At 49.0% G+C, this 18001-nt stretch overlaps 1 protein-coding gene across 1 annotated transcript in view; it reads left to right on the plus strand.

The window, feature by feature from the left end:
- Window positions 1-10316: 10316 nt before the first annotated feature.
- Window positions 10317-18001, plus strand: part of LOC119969302 (potassium-transporting ATPase subunit beta-like) — a 47554-nt gene continuing 39869 nt past the window's right edge. Inside the window, exons 1-2 of the mRNA XM_038802752.1 lie at window positions 10317-10519; window positions 15550-15678. Coding sequence (XP_038658680.1) covers window positions 10408-10519; window positions 15550-15678 — 241 coding nt within the window. The 5' untranslated portion in view covers window positions 10317-10407. The remainder of the gene's footprint in view (window positions 10520-15549; window positions 15679-18001) is intronic.

An 18001-nucleotide genomic window follows, 5' to 3' on the forward strand; every position in this document is an offset into this window, starting at 1 on the left:
TGTTTCAAAATACTAGCTTTCCGAGCGCAAATCCTTCCTCAGGTGAATGAAGAGGTAGGTTCCAGACACATATATATATATAGACGTCTGCATATATGTTTCTGGAACCTACCTCTTCATTCACCTGGAGTGTTGAAACCTAAAATACCAAAAGGGTATTAGTGGAGCACATGTTTTTTTTTACAATCAATGACCGTTTCATGATCACCATTACTGAGACTAGCTTTATATTCCAGATTTATTAACTGAATTTCAATCCATCAGCTGCTGTGATGGGATTTGAACCCCTGCTCCTACTCAGCTCCTGGGTCTCTAGATTTACTAGTCCAGTAACATTACCACTGTGCCACCACTTTCCCACTAAACTGAGATACAGCTGTCAGGGACTACCTTCTATTTAAACTAAAGAAAAATCAGAAGAGAGTTAGGTCTGACAAGAGTGTTTGAAACCTACTCCGAGCTGTAACATTGGTGTAACGCACCTGTTCCAGATGAGTTATGGTGACCTTTACAGGACACGAAGAAAGAGTTTTCACTTCATCATGTTTCTACCTTGATCACTTTGTATGATAGCGTCTAATGAGCAGGTTCCGAGTTACAAATCATATGTTGCAGTAATCTCCAAAAGCCAACAACAGTTTTGGCTTTTATAATCTTATCAAGTCTCACCTTTACTGCACATGCGATAGGAAACTTTATTATGCAGTCACATGATGGTGGTGGTGTTCTGCTGCCCTTGATCTACTAAGTGGTTGAGGTCGTGTGTTTGGAAGGTGATGTTGAAGAAGCAGGTCCTTTGTAATGAATGAGGCAAGAATCATTAATATCCTTTCCTTTCACTACCAAGTAACTCCCCAGCTCCACTTCAAAACAGTGCCTTTGATGCCAACCTGAGAGGGCAGATAAGGGCCGGAATTCTCCGGCCGTTCACTGACGTCGGTATTCTTTGGTTTCCCGGTGGCGTGGGGTGGCTTCAAAGAGAAATCCCTCTGGCCGAGGCAGGAGCAGAGAATCCCACTGCCAGTGAACGCCTTGCCACCTCGAAACACGTGTCCGGGAGGCCAGAGAATCCAGCCCAAGGCCTTCATTTAGTGTCTCATCTGAAGCACAGTGCCTCCAACAGCACAGCACTCCCTCAGTAATGGAGTGCCAGTTTGGGTATTATAGTCAATTACCTGGTTTGAGATTTAGGACAGTTTTCCAACAGAAGTGGTGAAATTCACTGTCCTCACTTTATTTTGGTCTGAGTGACTAGCATCTACAAAATAAACTGTGCAACAAATTAGTAACGAATGGGTCATTTACCAGGTTTTCCATATCTGTCCTGTCCAAACCCCTCATGATTTTGAATACCTCTCAGCATTCATTTCTCTCAGGAAAACAGTCCTAACTTCTCCAATCTAACTTCATTTAAAATTTTTTTTAGAGTACCCAATTCATTTTTTCCAATTAAGGGGGCAATTTAGCATGGCCAATTCACCTAGCCTGCACATCTTTGGGTTGTGGGGGCGAAACCCACACAAACATGGGGAAAATGTGCAAACTCCACACGGACAGTGACCCAGAGCCGGGATCGAACCTGGGACCTCAGCACCGTGAGGTTCCAGGGCTAACCCACTGCGCCACCGTGCTGCCGCCAATCTATCTTCATAACTGAAGTTCCCCATCCCATTCTTGTGAATCTTGGCTGCACCCTCTCGAATGTCTTCACATCCTTCCTAAAGTGTGGCACCCAGAACAGGACTCAACACGCCAGCTGAGGACAAACTAGTGAATTTTACATGTTCAACACAACCTCCTTGCTCCTAATCCATGCCCAGATTAATAATGCCCAGAATACTGTATACTTTATCTTCGACTCTCAGCTGTTTCCCAAGTTGCAGCTGTGGTCTTTTAACCTGGGAGGACCACAGAATAGTTGAGACCCACCCACTGGAAGGGGAAATAACCTGAGTGGCAGTGCCTGCTGCAAAACAGTCAGCAAATCAGGAAACATCTGGAAAGGAAGGCCGAACCCTTCATCTGACCAAGGCAAGGTCTGAAACAGTTTCCTTTCTCCACAGGGGCTGCTTGGCTGGCAGAGTGTTAACAGCATTGACTGTTTGAGTTGCCTAGCGCCTGGTTTGTTTCACAGGTGAAAGAACTGGTTGTGGAGACCTGTGCACACATATTATGGGCGAAGTGTGTTGTCACTGATGTTGCACCATGTGTAGAGGTATCAGTTGGGTGGCTGTAACATTACTGGTAGAGAGTGTATGGGAGCCGCACTCTCACAACCTGGATTCCCAATGCTCTAGTTGAATTCAGAAAATCTGGTAATTTGTAGACTCTGTAACATGACCAAGAAAACTGGCGAGTTGTTGTAAAACCCTAACTGGTTCACTCATGTCTTTCAGGGATACCCGCGATCTGGTTTGGTCTGCACATGACTTCAGTCCCACGCTGTGCAGTTGACTCAGTGCTTCTTGGGGCAAGGAGGGATGATATTAAATACCACCCTTGCCAGTGTCCCTCACCTCCCAAGATGCATTTATTTTAGAAAGGAATGGGTTGGCAGGAAATTAAGGTCAGGATGTAAATACTGAGATGGGTGGTTTATTGAAAAGCTTGGGAATATTCAGAGCAGGCTTGTAGAAGGAAAAGTGTGTGTGGCGATTCGGTTAAAGTGGTCAGTTTAATAAACCTTCCACTGAAAGCTGTAAAATACTAGAAGGCAGAAACATGAGGAGGCCTTGGCCAATGCACGTTCGGGCATTGAACTCTATCCGCCATGACTTTGCCAACCCACTTTGTTGTCTTTGCCTCAGGGTCTCACGCACACAACTTCCTGGATATCCTTAAACATTTTTTAAAATCCCATTCTTAATGTTACAAGCCAACGCAGAGAGGACAGGGCAAGCCCTTAATCCATCTCATTACTTGCTCCAAAAACCAGTTCAAATTCAATTCAATTCATGGTCTCCACAAGAGAGACATACAAGATCCAAGCTGATAGGAAAAGGCATTGCACCTCATCTTGGGCTTGATCTGACACTTGAGCTTAGGCAAAAGGCTGAGATGTCACCCTCACATATGGAAAGTAACACCATAATTCCATGCCATGGCAAAATGCTGGTCCTCACAAATAAGTCAACTAGGATTACATCAAGGGCAGCACAGTGGTGCAGTAGTTAACACTGCTGCCTCCAGCGCTGAGGACCCATGTCGCTGTCTGCAATTAGCACATTCTCCCCATGTCTGTGTGAGTTTCACCCCCACAACCCAAAGATGTGCAGGTTAGGTGGATTGGTCATGCTAAATTGTCCCTTAATTGGAAAAAAATAATTGGGTACTCTAAATTTATTTTTAAAAATTAGGATTACAGCCAAATACAGCCAATTGGAGACTGCGCTCTTTATCCTGAATCCTTTCAACAATTGACCAGAAATTGGATTTTCATGAACTCCCACCTACCTCGAGCAACATGGAGCCCAGTTACCTTTGCTGTCCTGCGCATCTGCACATGGGAAATGTGAGAAGGAAGTTTCCATCTATTCTTGCCTGTGCTGTGAGATTGTCAATGGATTCCAATTGGAGCTACAGCTGTCCATCCCATGCCTGAAAAGAGGGAGTAAAATAGATCAGGAGGAACTGATCTCCAGTGAGTTTAACATTCCATTATAACTCATCTGTGCGAAATGGGGAGGAAGATCGTCCCCATTATCTCTTTGGCTGAGCTCATTTCTGCAGCCACAATTGGAAGTCAGCTTCTTCTCCTTTGGGGCCTTCAGTGCATGACTTTCAAAGGCCTGTACAGGTAGAATCTCAGTTTTGAGGTGTGTGGTGAACGTAATATATATGATATGATAATTCACACTGTCTTTGTAAGCACAGTAGCGTTACCCAACCACTAAGGGGAGTAGATCTGGGAGTACTCAGGAACTTGTACTGGGCTCCACCCTTGGCTCCGCCCTCGACTCCTCCCCCGAGTGCTGCTGTATAAATACCCTTGTCCAGAGTCAGCCTGAGTTCACTAAGAGTTCACCAACGGGTAACAGGCTGGCTCTGAAGTAAGTCGATTAAAGCCTAGATTCAAATCGGAAACACGTGTCTGGTGAATTGATGGTTCCATCAATTTAATCGACTTAAGAACAGTAAAAGATCGATCATGGAATCGGCCCTCAAGCCTGGACGCCTGGAACTCGACCCGCAGGATGCAGAGGCTAAAGAAATCTTTTCCCATTGGCTGCGGTGCTTCAAGGCCTACCTGGCAGAAGAGAGCACAGCCGAAACGACAGAGGATCAGAAGCTAAGTCTACTGCACACGAGGGTGAGCCACAGAATCTCTACTCAACTAAACTCAGCCAGTTCATATACTGCAGCGCTAGCAGTTCTCGATAAAATTTATGTAAGGCCCATTAATGAAGTTTACGCTCGCCATGTGTTCGCGACTTGCCGCCAGCGGCCTACAGAATCACTTGCTGAATTTCTAAGGGAACTCAATAATTTGTCCAATGACTGTAATTATCAAGCGGTTACCGCGGCTGAACGCGATGTTTTTGGAGCAGGCCTCAGGTCTAACTATGTGCGCCAGCGACTGGTGGAAAAGGGGGCCCAGGACTTAGAAACGACTGTGGAAGCTGCTACCACAATGGAGGTCTCCTTCCGCAGCCTTAACTCGTTCCCCACAGACCCCACGACCCAATCAATGGCCCCCGACCAGCGACTCCCCCAGGCCTGTGCTACACGGCCACCCAGCCGCCATGCTGCCCCAGCCAGCCACTATGCTGCTCCAGCCAGCCACTATGCTGCTCCAGCCAGCCACTATGCTGCTCCAGCCTGCCATTTCTGCGGCCAGAGCCAGCACCCGCGGCAGCACTGCCCGGCCCGCAACGCGACCTGCAGCAGCTGCGGGCGAAAAGGCCATTACGCAAGAGTGTGCCTCGCTAAAAGGGCCCCAGCTTCCAACTCCCCAGCGACTCAAAGTAATCGCTCCCCTCACTCGCAGTCCCGCGGGGCCCGAAACGCTGCGGCCTATGCCCCGACTCCGCCCCCTCCAGCCACGTGCGATCCATGGGGGCCGCCATCTTGGAAAACCTCCACCACGCGGCCGGCCACGTGCGACTCATGGGAGCCGCCATCTTGGACGCCATCTTCCTCGCCGCCCGCCACGTGCGGTCCACGGGCCCGATCGGCATCTCCGCGCTCGGACAACTCAGCGGAAGAATACAACTATGAACTCAGAGGGCAGTCATCACGGGGCCACTCCAGCACAGCTGATCAAGCCGCCGACTACCCGCAACTCAGCGCGGTCACCCTGGACCAATCACGACCAAAGAATCTACGAAACTCGATGGCAGAGGTCCATATCAACGGGTACAAAACGCCATGCCTCTTCGACTCCGGGAGCACTGAGAGCTTCATACATCCAGACCTGGTGAGACGCTGTTTGCTCCCCGTTTACCCCGTGCAGCAAACTATCTCGCTCGCTTCAGGCTCCCATTTGGTCCAGATCCAGGGCGCACCGCCGCGACACTCACAATCCGAGGCGCTAGCTACTCGAAATTCAAACTCTACGTTTTGCCCGAACTCTGCGTGCCATTCTTATTAGGCCTAGACTTCCAATGTAACCTCAAGAGCCTCACCCTCAGCTTCGGAGGGCCCCTGCCCCCACTCACGATCTGCAGCCTCGCTACGCTGCGAATCTCCCCCCCTCCTCTCTTCGCCAATCTCACAAAGGACTGTAAACCCGTAGCCACTCGGAGCAGGCGGTACAGCCTGCAGGATAGGGTATTTATCAGAACAGAGGTCCGAAGGCTACTCAGTGAGGGGGTTATAGAGGTCAGCAATAGTCCCTGGAGAGCTCAGGTGGTGGTCGCTAAGATCGGGGAAAAATTCCGCATGGTTGTCGACTATAGTCAGACCATAAATAGATTTACGCTCCTCGACGCGTATCCCCTCCCCAGGATTGCAGACATGGTAAACCAGATCGCCCAGTACCGGCTCTTTTCCACGGTGGATCTGAAGTCTGCATACCACCAGCTCCCAATCCGCCCGGAGGACCGCCACTACATGGCATTCGAGGCCGATGGCCACCTCTTCCATTTCCTCCGGGTCCCTTTCGGCGTCACTAATGGGGTCTCGTTGTTGCAACGAGCAATAGACCAAATGGTGGACCAGTACGGGCTGCGGGCCACGTTGCTGTATTTGGACAATGTCACCATCTATGACCAGCTATGACCAGCAGGACCACGACACCAACCTCCACCGTTTTCTCCAGACGGCACAGAAACTGAATCTCACGTACAACAAGGAGAAATGCGTTTTCCGCACAACCAGACTAGCCATCCTCGGCTATGTCGTGGAAAACGGAGTCCTGGGCCCAGACCCGGACCGTATGCACTCCCTCTTAGAACTCCCCCTCCCCCATTGCCCCAAGGCCCTCAAACGGTGCTTGGGCTTCTTCTCCTACTACGCCCAGTGGGTCCCTCAATATGCGGACAAAGCCCGCCCACTCTTTAGGGCCGCACGATTTCCCCTGTCAGCCTAGGCACTCCAGGCCTTCAACAGCATCAAGGAGGACATCGCCAAAGCAGCCATGCGGGCGGTGGATGAATCCACCCCCTTTCAGGTAGAGAGAGACGCCTCAGAGGTAGCTCTTGCAGCCACGTTAAATCAGGCAGAGACCAGTCGCATTTTTCTCCCGTAATCTCTCCGCTTCAGAACTCCGACACTCCTCAGTCGAGAAAGAAGCACAAGCCATTGTGGAGGCTATCCGTTACTGGAGGCACTACCTCACAGGTAGGAGGTTCACCCTCATCACCGACCAAAGATCGGTCGCCTTCATGTTCGACAACTCGCAAAGGGGAAAAATTAAAAACGACAAAATTCTGAGGTGGAGGATCGAACTCTCCGCCTACAATTACGATATTAAATATTGACCGGGAAGCTCAACGAGCCTCCGGATGCCCTATCCCGCGGGACATGCGCCAGCGCGCAGATCGACCGATTAAAAATCATCCACAATGACCTCTGCCACCCGGGGGTCACCCGGCTCGCCCACTACATCAGGGCCCGAAACCTGCCTTTCTCCAACGAGGAGGTAAAAGCGGTCACCAGGGACTGCCCGATCTGTGCAGAGTGCAAACCGCACTTCTATAGACCAGACAGGGCCCACCTGGTCAAGGCTTCTAGGCCCTTTGAACGCCTCGCGATTGATTTCAAAGGGCCACTCCCCTCAACTAACAAGAACGTTTACTTTTTAAACATCGTAGACGGGTTCTCCCGTTTCCCATTCGCTATCCCGTGCCCCGACATGACCTCCCACACAGTCATTAGGGCCCTGCATAGCATCTTCACCCTGTTTGGTTTCCCCAGCTACGTACACAGCGACCGGGGTTCGTCCTTCATGAGCGACGATCTGCGTCAGTACCTGCTCGACAAGGGCATTGCCTCGAGCAGGACTACCAGCTATAACCCCAGGGGGAACGGGCAGGTGGAGAGGGAGAACGCGACGGTTTGGAAGACCGTCCTACTGACCCTCCGGTCTAGAAAGCTCCAAGTCTCCCAGTGGCAGGAAGTCCTCCCAGACGCGCCACACTATTAGGTCCCTTTTGTGCACGGTGACCAATCAGACCCCTCACGAGAGGCTCTTCATTTTTTCCAGGGGCACCATCACGGGGGTCTCACTTCCCGCATGGCTGAGGACGCCAGGCCCCGTACTTCTGAGGAAACACGTCAGGGCACACACAACCGACCCCATTGTTGAAAAGGTGCGCCTGCTCCACTCCAACCCCCAGTACTCATTCGTCGAGTTCCCTGACGGCCTTCAGGACACTGTATCCCTCCGGGATCTGGCACTCACCGGATCCAGCGCCCCCTCTACCCCACAGAAGGACCCCTCACCCTGCACCCCATGCTGCCGCCCCCTTGCGCGCCCGAGCCCACGAGCTTGCTCCACCAGTTCCGCGCATCCGGGTCAGCCAGCCCCCAGCGCCCCCAGTCCCCGGTCGAACCAGGAGAGTATGAAGCTCAGATACAACCCCCCCTGGAGTCCGCCATCGTACCCCAGCACACAACACCCATCCAGCCACCGCAAGAGGCTGCAACCCCGGTGCTCCGCAGATCACAGCGGACAATTCTACCACCAGACAGACTGACGTTGTAGACCACCACCCCCGCCGGACTTTATTTTTTTGCAGGGGGTGAATGTGGTGAATGTAATATATATGATATGATAATTCACACTGTCTTTGTAAGCGCAGTAGCGTTATCCAACCACTAGGGGGAGTAGCTCTGTGAGTACTCAGGAATTTGTACTGGGCTCCACCCTTGGCTCCGCCCTCGACTTCTCCCCCTAGTGCTGCTGTATAAATACCCTTGTCCAGAGTCAGCCTGAGTTCACTAAGAGTTCATCAACGGGTAACAGGCTGGCTCTGAAGAAGATCGATTAAAGCCTAGATTCATATCGGAAACACGTGTCTGGTGAATTGATGGTTCCATCAAGGTGGTCCTCAAGATCAATGTGCTTCCACGATGATTAAATGTAGCAGTCAATTCCTGCTTGGTCTTTTTTCACCCAGGCAAGTCACATAGGGAGCCTCAAATGAAATCTCCTTCCTTTCCTCTGCTTGCTATTGGGCACAGTGGTGCCACAGATCACCTGGGACAGGACTGTACATTATTGTGTGGCTCACATTGCTGCCACTCTGTGCCAGTGGTGTGGGGAGTGGAAGTTGATGGTGGTGGATGGGCTGCCTATCAAGTGGCTGCATTGCCCTGCATGTTGGTGGTTGAGTATTATTAGAGATAGATAGAGATAAATAAATACAGCACTGGATCCCGGCAAGTGGAGAGTATTCCATCAAATGCCTGACTTGCGCCTTGTAGATGGTGGACAGGCTTTGGAGAGTCAGGAGGTGAGTTACTCACACAAAGGGCGGGATTCTCTCAGCCCGGGGCCAAGCCGGAGAATCTCCGTGACCGGCAAGAATTGTGCCATGATTCTCCGCTCATTGACGATGGCGTGGTCGAAGCAGCATTGGCCGGGGGCCGCTCTACGGGGCTCCCCTCCCGGGATGGGCCGAACGGCCGTGTCAAAAAACCCGAGTCCCGCCGGTGCCGTTCACATCTGCTCTCAGCCGGCGGGAACTCGGCGTGGAAGGGTTGAGGGGGGGTCCCTGGTGGGGGAGGGGTGGTCCGACCCCTGGGGGGGCCTCTGATGTGGCCTTGTCCGTGATCGGGGCCGATCGATCGGCAGGCCGGCCTCTCTGGCGGGGGCATCCTTTCTTCCTCGCCGGCCCCTGTAGCCCTGCGCCATGTTGTGTCGGGGCCGGCGCAGAGAAATGAAATGAAATGAGATGAAAATCTCTCATTGTCACAAATAGGCTTCAATGAAGTTACTGTGGAGAAGGAAGACACCGCGCATGCGGGCGTTGGCGTCGGTGCCACTGCACATGTGCAGGTTGGCACTGGCCCCACTGCGCATGTGCAGACCCAGCGGCGCCCAGTTCACGCCAGGATCAGCAGCTGGAACGGCGAGAGTCACTCCAGTGCCTTGCTGGCCCCCTGTTGACGGCGTCAGGATCGGAGAATCTGCCCAGAATTCCCAACGCCTGATCTGCTCTTGTAGCCACAGTGTGTATATAGCTAGTCCAGTTCAGTTTCTGGTCAATGGTTTGTCCCAGGATGTTAATTCTCTTGTGTTGGCAATGGCCATTGCCTGACACTTCTGTGGTGTGAATCTTACTTGCCATTTAGTTCATTGTTCTCCCAAAAGCTGTGACAGCAGCAAACATTGTGCACCCAGTATTTTAAGGACATATTTGCTTCTAGATAGAATGATTGCGCGAGCGATTGGTTGGTTTTCCGGTACCATGTCAAGTTAAGTTGCAGCTCAATGGTGGAAATTTCACTTGGTTAGTCAGACTACATTGAAGGGCTGGAGTGTGCAAGGTTGGTGATGTGGCTCTTGGCTGGGTACCATGCCATCTGTTGCCTCATGGCACGAAATGTCAGGTGCTCATTATCCCCCCAACCAGGACAATGTCCTTTGTTCAAAAGTGAATGAGCGGCTAATGAATTTTATTTACATAAAAATCATCAAGCATAGTTATAGTTATCACCTCTTGTGTCACAGGAATATTATGAACTCTCCAACGCACGTTTTGGAAAGTTGTTTCATGTGAACTCAGTTAGTTATTGACATTTTCACTAATCTAAACAGTGCTGATATCTTTGGAATGCCATTAACTCCTGTAATTAACGCAATTGGTTCGAGCTCTGTGTCACCACGTAACTGCTATAAAAGATTGCTCAGTTTCTCCACCCTCCCCCCAACTTCTTCATTTGTTCTACTTGACATCGGCCTATTTAGAACAATAACTGTTCCACTTGACATCGGCCAATTTGGAACAGTAACTGGGGAAAATGGCTACCTTCAATGAAAAGAAGACATGTAGCCAGCGCATGGAAGCTTTCGGACGCTTTCTCTGGAATCCAGACACAAAAGAGTTAATGGGACGGACACCTAAAAACTGGGGTATGTGAGTCCTCGAGACAACTCATGGGTTGGACAGCATCCAGAAACAATTGAGTTTTTTTTTAATTTTTAAAATAAATTTAGAGTGCATAATTCTTTTTTTCCAATTAAGGAGCAATTTAGCTTGGCCAATCCACCTACCCTGCGCATCTTTGTGTTGTGGGGGTGAAACCCACGCAAACACGGGGAGAATGTGCAAACTCCACACGGACAGTGACCCAGAGTCAGGATCGAACCTGGGATCTCGGCGCTGTGAGGGAGCAATTGAGTTAAGAAACCCTCAGAGGACACAGAGTGCAGAATGAGAGAAGCAATGATGAGTTTATACTGAGCATTGCTTAGTCTGCAGTTAAGGATTGTGGCCTGTCTGTTATAGAAAAGATATTTAAAATATTTATTGAGAGTGCACGCCATAGATTCACCACGATAGTGCCAGGAATAGGAAAATATAGTTATCAGTAAAGAATTGAAATACTGCAACTAATTCTGGGACTGTGGAGGATTGTTTAGGATTGATTGGGGGGAGAGGGAGCAGTGGGATTCGTTTTGGATTGATACTAGGCTATGTGGAGAGAGTGGGGCTGTGAGATAAGTTTGGGTTTGATACAGTGCTGCGAGAAGAGAGTGGGACAATGAGATTTGTTTTGAGTTGATACAGGGCTATGAGGAGAGAGTGGGGCAGTGGGATTAGTTTGGGTTTGATATAGGGCTATGGGTAGAGAGTGGGCAGTGGGATTCGTTTGGGATAGATACAGGGCTATGAGAAGAGAGAGTGGGAAGTGGGATTTGTTTGAGATAGATACAGGGCTATGGGAAGAGAGTGGGTCACTGAGATTAGTTTGGGGTTGATACAGGGCTATGGAGAAAGAGTGGGGGCAGTGGGATTAGTTTGGGATTGACACAGGAACATAGGGAGAGTGAGGCAGTGGGATTAGTTTGAAGATTAATTCAGGGCTATGAGGCGGACGTGGGGCAGAGCTATTACTTTGAGATTGATACAGGGCTACGGGGAAAGAGAGGGAAGTGGCATTAGCGTGGGATTGATACAGGGCCTGGGGAAAGAGAAGAGCAGTGGGATTAGTTTGGGATTGGTAAAGGGCTATGGGGAGAGAGTGGGGCATGGGGATAGGATGGGATTGTACTAGAACATAGAACATAGAACATTACAGCGCAGTACAGGCCCTTCGGCCCTCGATGTTGCGCCGACCTGTGAAACCCCTCTAAAGCCCATCTACACTATTCCCTTATCATCCATATGTCCCACCTTTTCCCCCACCTTTGGGCAGCACGGTGGCATTGTGGATAGCACAATTGCTTCACAGCTCCAGGGTCCCAGGTTCGATTCCGGCTTGGGTCACTGTCTGTGCGGAGTCTGCACATCCTCCCCATGTGTGCGTGGGTTTCCTCCGGGTGCTCCGGTTTCCTCCCACAGTCCAAAGATGTGCAGGTTAGGTGGATTGGCCATGATAAATTGCCCTTAGTGTCCAAAATTGCCCTTAGTGTTGGGTGGGCTAACTGGGTTATGGGGATAGGGTGGAGATGTTGACCTTGAGACGGGTGCTCTTTCCAAGAGCTGGTGCAGACTCGATGGGCCGGATGGCCTCCTTCTACACTGTAAATTCTATGATAATCTATGCCTATCCAATGGCCATTTGAATGCCCTTAGTGTTGGCGAGTCCACTACTGTTGCAAGCAGGGCATTCCACGCCCCTACTACTCTCTGAGTAAAGAACCTACCTCTGACATCTGTCCTATATCTATCTCCCCTCAATTTAAAGCTATGTCCCCTCGTGCTGGACATCACCATCTGAGGAAAAAGGCTCTCACTGTCCACACTATCTAATACTAGTCTGGAAAGAATTGGCACAGTCACATTGGGCCACATTGTGCTGTAACATTCATTGGTTTGAATTACTTTTCAAAAATTGCTGATCTTTCAGTGTTTTGCACATCTGTCTGTAAACCTTTTAAGGTAGGGTAGCCTTCCAATCCTTTTTGCATAGCAGGAAATTTGACAAGAAGTAATCTCAAACTTTCAATTGATAATCAGTTACAATTCCAAGTGACAGCCTCTAAACGTTTCCATTAACTGTGCAGATAATGTACATCTATACAAATCCGACAAGTAACATAAAGGTTTGTAGTGTGATCAATAAGGGCTGATTTTGGCACCCTTTCATATAACAGAAGATATTTCATGAGAGGAGTTCATTTTCTGCAACAATGCAAGAGAACTATTCTTTATCTTCTATAAAAATCTGGGGCTGGATTCTCCGTCGGGGCGCGCCACATTTCTGTTTCACCCCGCCGGCGGGATGCTCCATTACGCTGGCTGGTCAATGGGGTTTCCCATTGTGGGGCAGCCTCGTCGGGAAACCCCTGGGCTGCTGGCAAAATGGAACATGCCACCGCCGGAGAATCCAGACCATGATCTATTTTTGGCCTGGAGCTTTTTGTCAGCAGCGATACCGTTACTAACTTTGGAGAGAGCTGCCCATAAAGATTTAGCGGGCACTGTGGCACCATATTTCCCCCGATTGTGACTTTAATTTGATTCTGCCACCACCTTTGGTGATCTCTGGTTGCCCTGCAAGCAGGCTGTTTGGCCAATCAGAATGAAGAACTCTGAGGCAGCAAACCACAAATTTAAAAAAAAACAAAGACTGCCATTCATTTTTTGTATAATTTTACAGAGAGTGAACAAAAGTTTGGGATACATGAGTTATTGGCAGAATCTGAAGTATGAGCAAACATGCATGATTTTAAAAATCATTGGAATGTTTATCATGGAATGGAAGGAGTGATACTCCAGTCTTCTAAGACTAGTGTTTCAAGGCCAGCGAGAATGTTGAGCAGTAACTGTAACTTCAGTGTTAAAGAACCTCATTCGTGGCGCAATGGTTAGCACTGCTGCGTCACGACGCTGAGGATGCTTGATCCCGGCTCTGGGTCACTGTCTGTGTGGAGTTTGCACATTCTCTCCGTGTTTGCGTGGGTTTCACCCCCACAACCCAAAGATGTGCAGGCTAGGTGGATTGGCCATGCTAAATTGCCCCTTAATTGGGGAAAAGAAAAATTGGGGACTCTAAATTTTTTTAAAAACTCATTCAGCGTAACGTTTTTAAAAACAACATACTGTGGATTCTGGAGATCAGAAATAAAAGAAAGGGACAATAAACGATACAAATATAAATGTAAACATAGTTCAGTGCGTAACCCAACCCTCCATCTCCCACTGTTCCCGCCTACTCTAAACACAAAATAGCCTAACTCCCCCCTACCCCACACCCCCCCCCCCTTATCCACACCCCCCTTATTGAATCTGCTGACAGTTTAGTTTTCTCCGAAGAAGTCGATAAAAGGCTGCCACCTCCGAACGGACCCTAATGTTGATCCTCTCAAGGTGAACTTCATTTTCTCAAGCCAAAGAAACCCAGCTATGTCGGTAAACCAAACCCCTGATTTTGGGGGCTTCGAGTCCATCCACGCTAGCAATGTCCGTCTCCAGGCTACCAAGGAGGCAAAGGCCAAAATATCAGCCTCTCTCGCACCCTAGACTCCCGAATCTTCCGACACTCCAATAATCGCCACCTCTGGACTCAGCGCCACCCTCGTTTTCAAAACTATGGACATGACATCCGCAAATCCCTGCCAGTATCTCCTAAGCTTCGGGCATGCCCAAAACATGTGGACATGATTTGCAGGTCCTCCCGCACACCTCACTCACCCATCCTCCACACCAAAGAACTTGCTCATCCGGGCCACCGTCATGTGTGCCCGGTGAACCACCTTGAATTGCATCAGGCTGAGCCTGGCACAAGATGAGGACATGTTGACTCTGCTCAGATCATCCTCCCACAGAACCACCTCTGCCTCCCCTCCCAGCTCATCTCCCCATTCACACATCTGGGTTTCCTCCCACTCCATAAATTCTTTGTGTGGAGATCCTCAGGTAAAATCACCACCAGTCAGCTCACCTCCCTAAAAGGGGAAAGCAGCCTATGGTCATTTGGAACTATGGACACTTTACTTTATTACTTACATCTGGAATAAAGTTCACATCAAATCACAACTTCTGCACTGATTCGATCAGCGAATGTTGCAGAAGTGATCCAAGGGGAGAAGCAGCTTCTAACTGAGAACCAAACCAGCATTTTCACTTTTTTAAAAAATCCAATTAAGGAGCAATTTAGTGTGGCCATCTTTGGGTTGTGGGGGTGAGACACAGGGAGAATATGCAAACTCCACACAGCAGTGACCAGGAGCCGGGGTCAAACCCAGGTCCTTAGTGCTAACCACTGCACCACAGTGCCGCCCAGCATTTTCACATTCAACTGTGATTGTGCCGACACTGGACGTTGCTGTCAGTTTCGCACAGTAATTATCATAGAATTTACAGTGCAGAAAGAGGCCAGTCGGCCCATCGAGTCTGCACCGCCTCTTGGAAAGAGCAGCCTACCCGAGGTCAACACCTCCACCCTATCCCCATAACCCCACCCAACACTAAGGGCAATTTTGGACACTAAGGGTAATTTATCATGGCCAATCCACCAAACCTGCACATCTTTGGACTGTGGGAGGAAACCGGAGCACCCGGAGGAAACCCACTCAGAAACGGGGAGGATGTGCAGACTCCGCACAGACAGTGACCCAAGCCGGAATCGAACCTGGGACCCTGGAGCTGTGAAGCAATTGTGCTATCCACAATGCTACTGTGCTGCCCTTTAATGACACTGAACATTTACAGTTTAAGAGTTAATGTGAGCATAAATTCCAGGCCATTAAAGATGGCAAATATCGTGTCCTACCAGATTCGAAGGAGCTGTGGAATTTCAATTGAATGTTTTTAGAGTTTGAACAAAGTTATAGGATTACGGATAGTGAAGCTTATGAGGGAGAAAGGAATACAGAGTTAAACTGACAGATTCAATGCTGGGAGGAGGCTTGAATGGAGCAACAAGGAGTGATTTTGGGGCCAGTGCCGTACATCCAATCTAATTCTGTACATCGTTTTGTCTCTCCTATCCCAGTTTTCATCAGTCTGTACTATGCAGCCTTCTACGTTGTAATGTGTGCATTGTTCGCACTGTCCCTCTTTGTGCTGTTGTACACGACAGATCCGTACACACCAACATACCAAGACCGGCTCAAAACACCAGGTAAGGTGCAAGATTCAAACATTAAAGGGTAAGTGTGTCTCTCACTGTGATTCTCAGTGCTGTGTAATGGTCAGTGTTTCTCACTGTGATTCTCAGCACGGTGTAATGGTCAGTGTCTCTCACTGTGATTCTCAGCGCTGTGTAATGGTCAGTGTCTCTCACTGTGATTCTCAGCGCTGTGTAATGGTCAGTGTCTAACTGTGATTCTCAGCACTGTCCAATGGTCAGTGTGTCTCACTGTGATTCTCAGCACTGTGTAATGGTCAGTGTGCCTGCCTGTGATTCTCAGCGCTGTGTAATGGTCAGTGTCTCTCACTGTGATTCTCAGCACTGTGTAATGGTCAGCGTGTCTCACTGTGATTCTCAGCGCTGTGTAATGGTCAGTGTGCCTGCCTGTGATTCTCAGCGCTGTGTAATGGTCAGTGTCACTCACTGTGATTCTCAGCGCTGTGTAATGGTCAGTGTTTCTCACTGTGATTCTCAGCGCTGTGTAATGGTCAGTGTGTCTCACTGTGATTCTCAGCGCTGTGTAATGGTCAGTGTTTCTCACTGTGATTCTCAGCGCTGTGTAATGGTCAGTGTCTCTCACTGTGATTCTCAGCACTGTGTAATGGTCAGTGTGTCTCACTGTGATTCTCAGCGCAGAATAATGGTCAGTGTCTCTCACTGATTCCCAGCGCTGTGTAATGGTCAGTGTCTCTTAATGTGATTCTCGGCACTGTGTAATGGTCAGTGTTTCTCACTGTGATTCTCAGCACTGTGTAATGGTCAGTGTTTCTCACTGTGATTCTCAGCGCTGTGTAATGGTCAGCGTCTCTCACTGTGATTCTCAGCACTGTGTAATGGTCAGTGTCTCACTGTGATTCTAGCGCTGTGTAATGGTCAGTGTCTCACTGTGATTCTCAGCGCTGTGTAATGGTCAGTGTTTCTCACTGTGATTCTCAGCGCTGTGTAATGGTCAGTGTCTCTCACTGTGATTCTCAGCACTGTCCAATGGTCAGTAAGTGTCCCTGTGATCCTCAGCACTGTGCAAAGGTCTGCATAGCTCACTGTAATTCTCAGCAATCTGTAATGGTTTGGGTCTCCGAGTGGTTCTCAGCACTGTGTAGAGTCCATTGTGTCTCGCTCCCATTCTCAGGACTGTTTTATGATCAGTGTGAATGACTGTGTAATGGACAGTGTGTCTCTGTATCATTCTTTGATTTGATTTGATTTGATTTTGATTTTGATTTGATTTATCGTCACATGTAACGAAGAACAGTGAAAAGTATTTTTCTGTGGCCGAGGAATGTACACAGTACGTACACAGTAGAAGCAAGAATAATCAACAGAGAACATTGAAAAATGGTCATTGACAGAACACTGATTCGTTAGTGTGGAACAATCACTGTCACTGTTTCCACTGTGATTCTCAGCGCTGTATAATGGTCAGTGTCTCTCACTGTGATTCTCAGCACTGTGTAGTGGTCACTGTTTCTCACTGTGATTCTCAGCACTGTGTAATGGTCAGTGTCTCTCACTGTGATTCTCAGCACTGTGTAATGGTCACTGTTTCTCACTGTGATTCTCAGCACTGTGTAATGGTCAGTGTCTCTCACGGTGATTCTCAGCACTGTGTAATGGTCAGTGTCTCTCACTGTGATTCTCAGCACTGTGTAATGGTCACTGTTTCTCACTGTGATTCTCAGCGCCGTGTAATGGTCAGTGTCTCTCACTGTGATTCTCAGCACTGTGTAATGGTCAGTGTCTCTCACTGTGATTCTCAGCGCTGTGTAATGGTAAGTGCCTCACTGTGATTCTCAGCATTGCATAATGGTCAGTGTGTCGAACTCCGTAATGGTCAGTACATTTAAATGTGATTCTCAGCAGTAATCATTCTGCCTCACACTGTAATTAACAGGATTGTTTAACGGTCAATAAGTCTCACTGATTGTCAGCACTGTTGAATGGTCAGTGAGTCTTACTGATTCTCAGCACTGTGGAATGTTCAGTGTGTCTCAGTGAATCGCAGCATTGTGTAATGGTCAGTGTGTCTTACCGTGTGTCCCACTCTGATTCTCAGCATCTCAGCACTGTGTGATGGTCAGTGTCTCTCACTGTGATCCTCAGCACTGTGTAATGGTCAGTGTGTCTCACTGTGATTCTCAGCACTGTGTAATGGTCAGCGTGTCTCACTGTGATTCTCAGCGCTGTGTAATGGTCAGTGTGTCTCACTGTGATTCTCAGCGCTGTGTAATGGTCAGTGTGTCTCACTGTGATTCTCAGCGCTGTGTAATGGTCAGCGTGTCTCACTGTGATTCTCAGCGCTGTGTAATGGTCAGTG

The sequence above is a fragment of the Scyliorhinus canicula genome, chromosome 7 (assembly GCF_902713615.1).
Source record: "Scyliorhinus canicula chromosome 7, sScyCan1.1, whole genome shotgun sequence".
Lineage (NCBI taxonomy): Eukaryota > Metazoa > Chordata > Chondrichthyes > Carcharhiniformes > Scyliorhinidae > Scyliorhinus > Scyliorhinus canicula.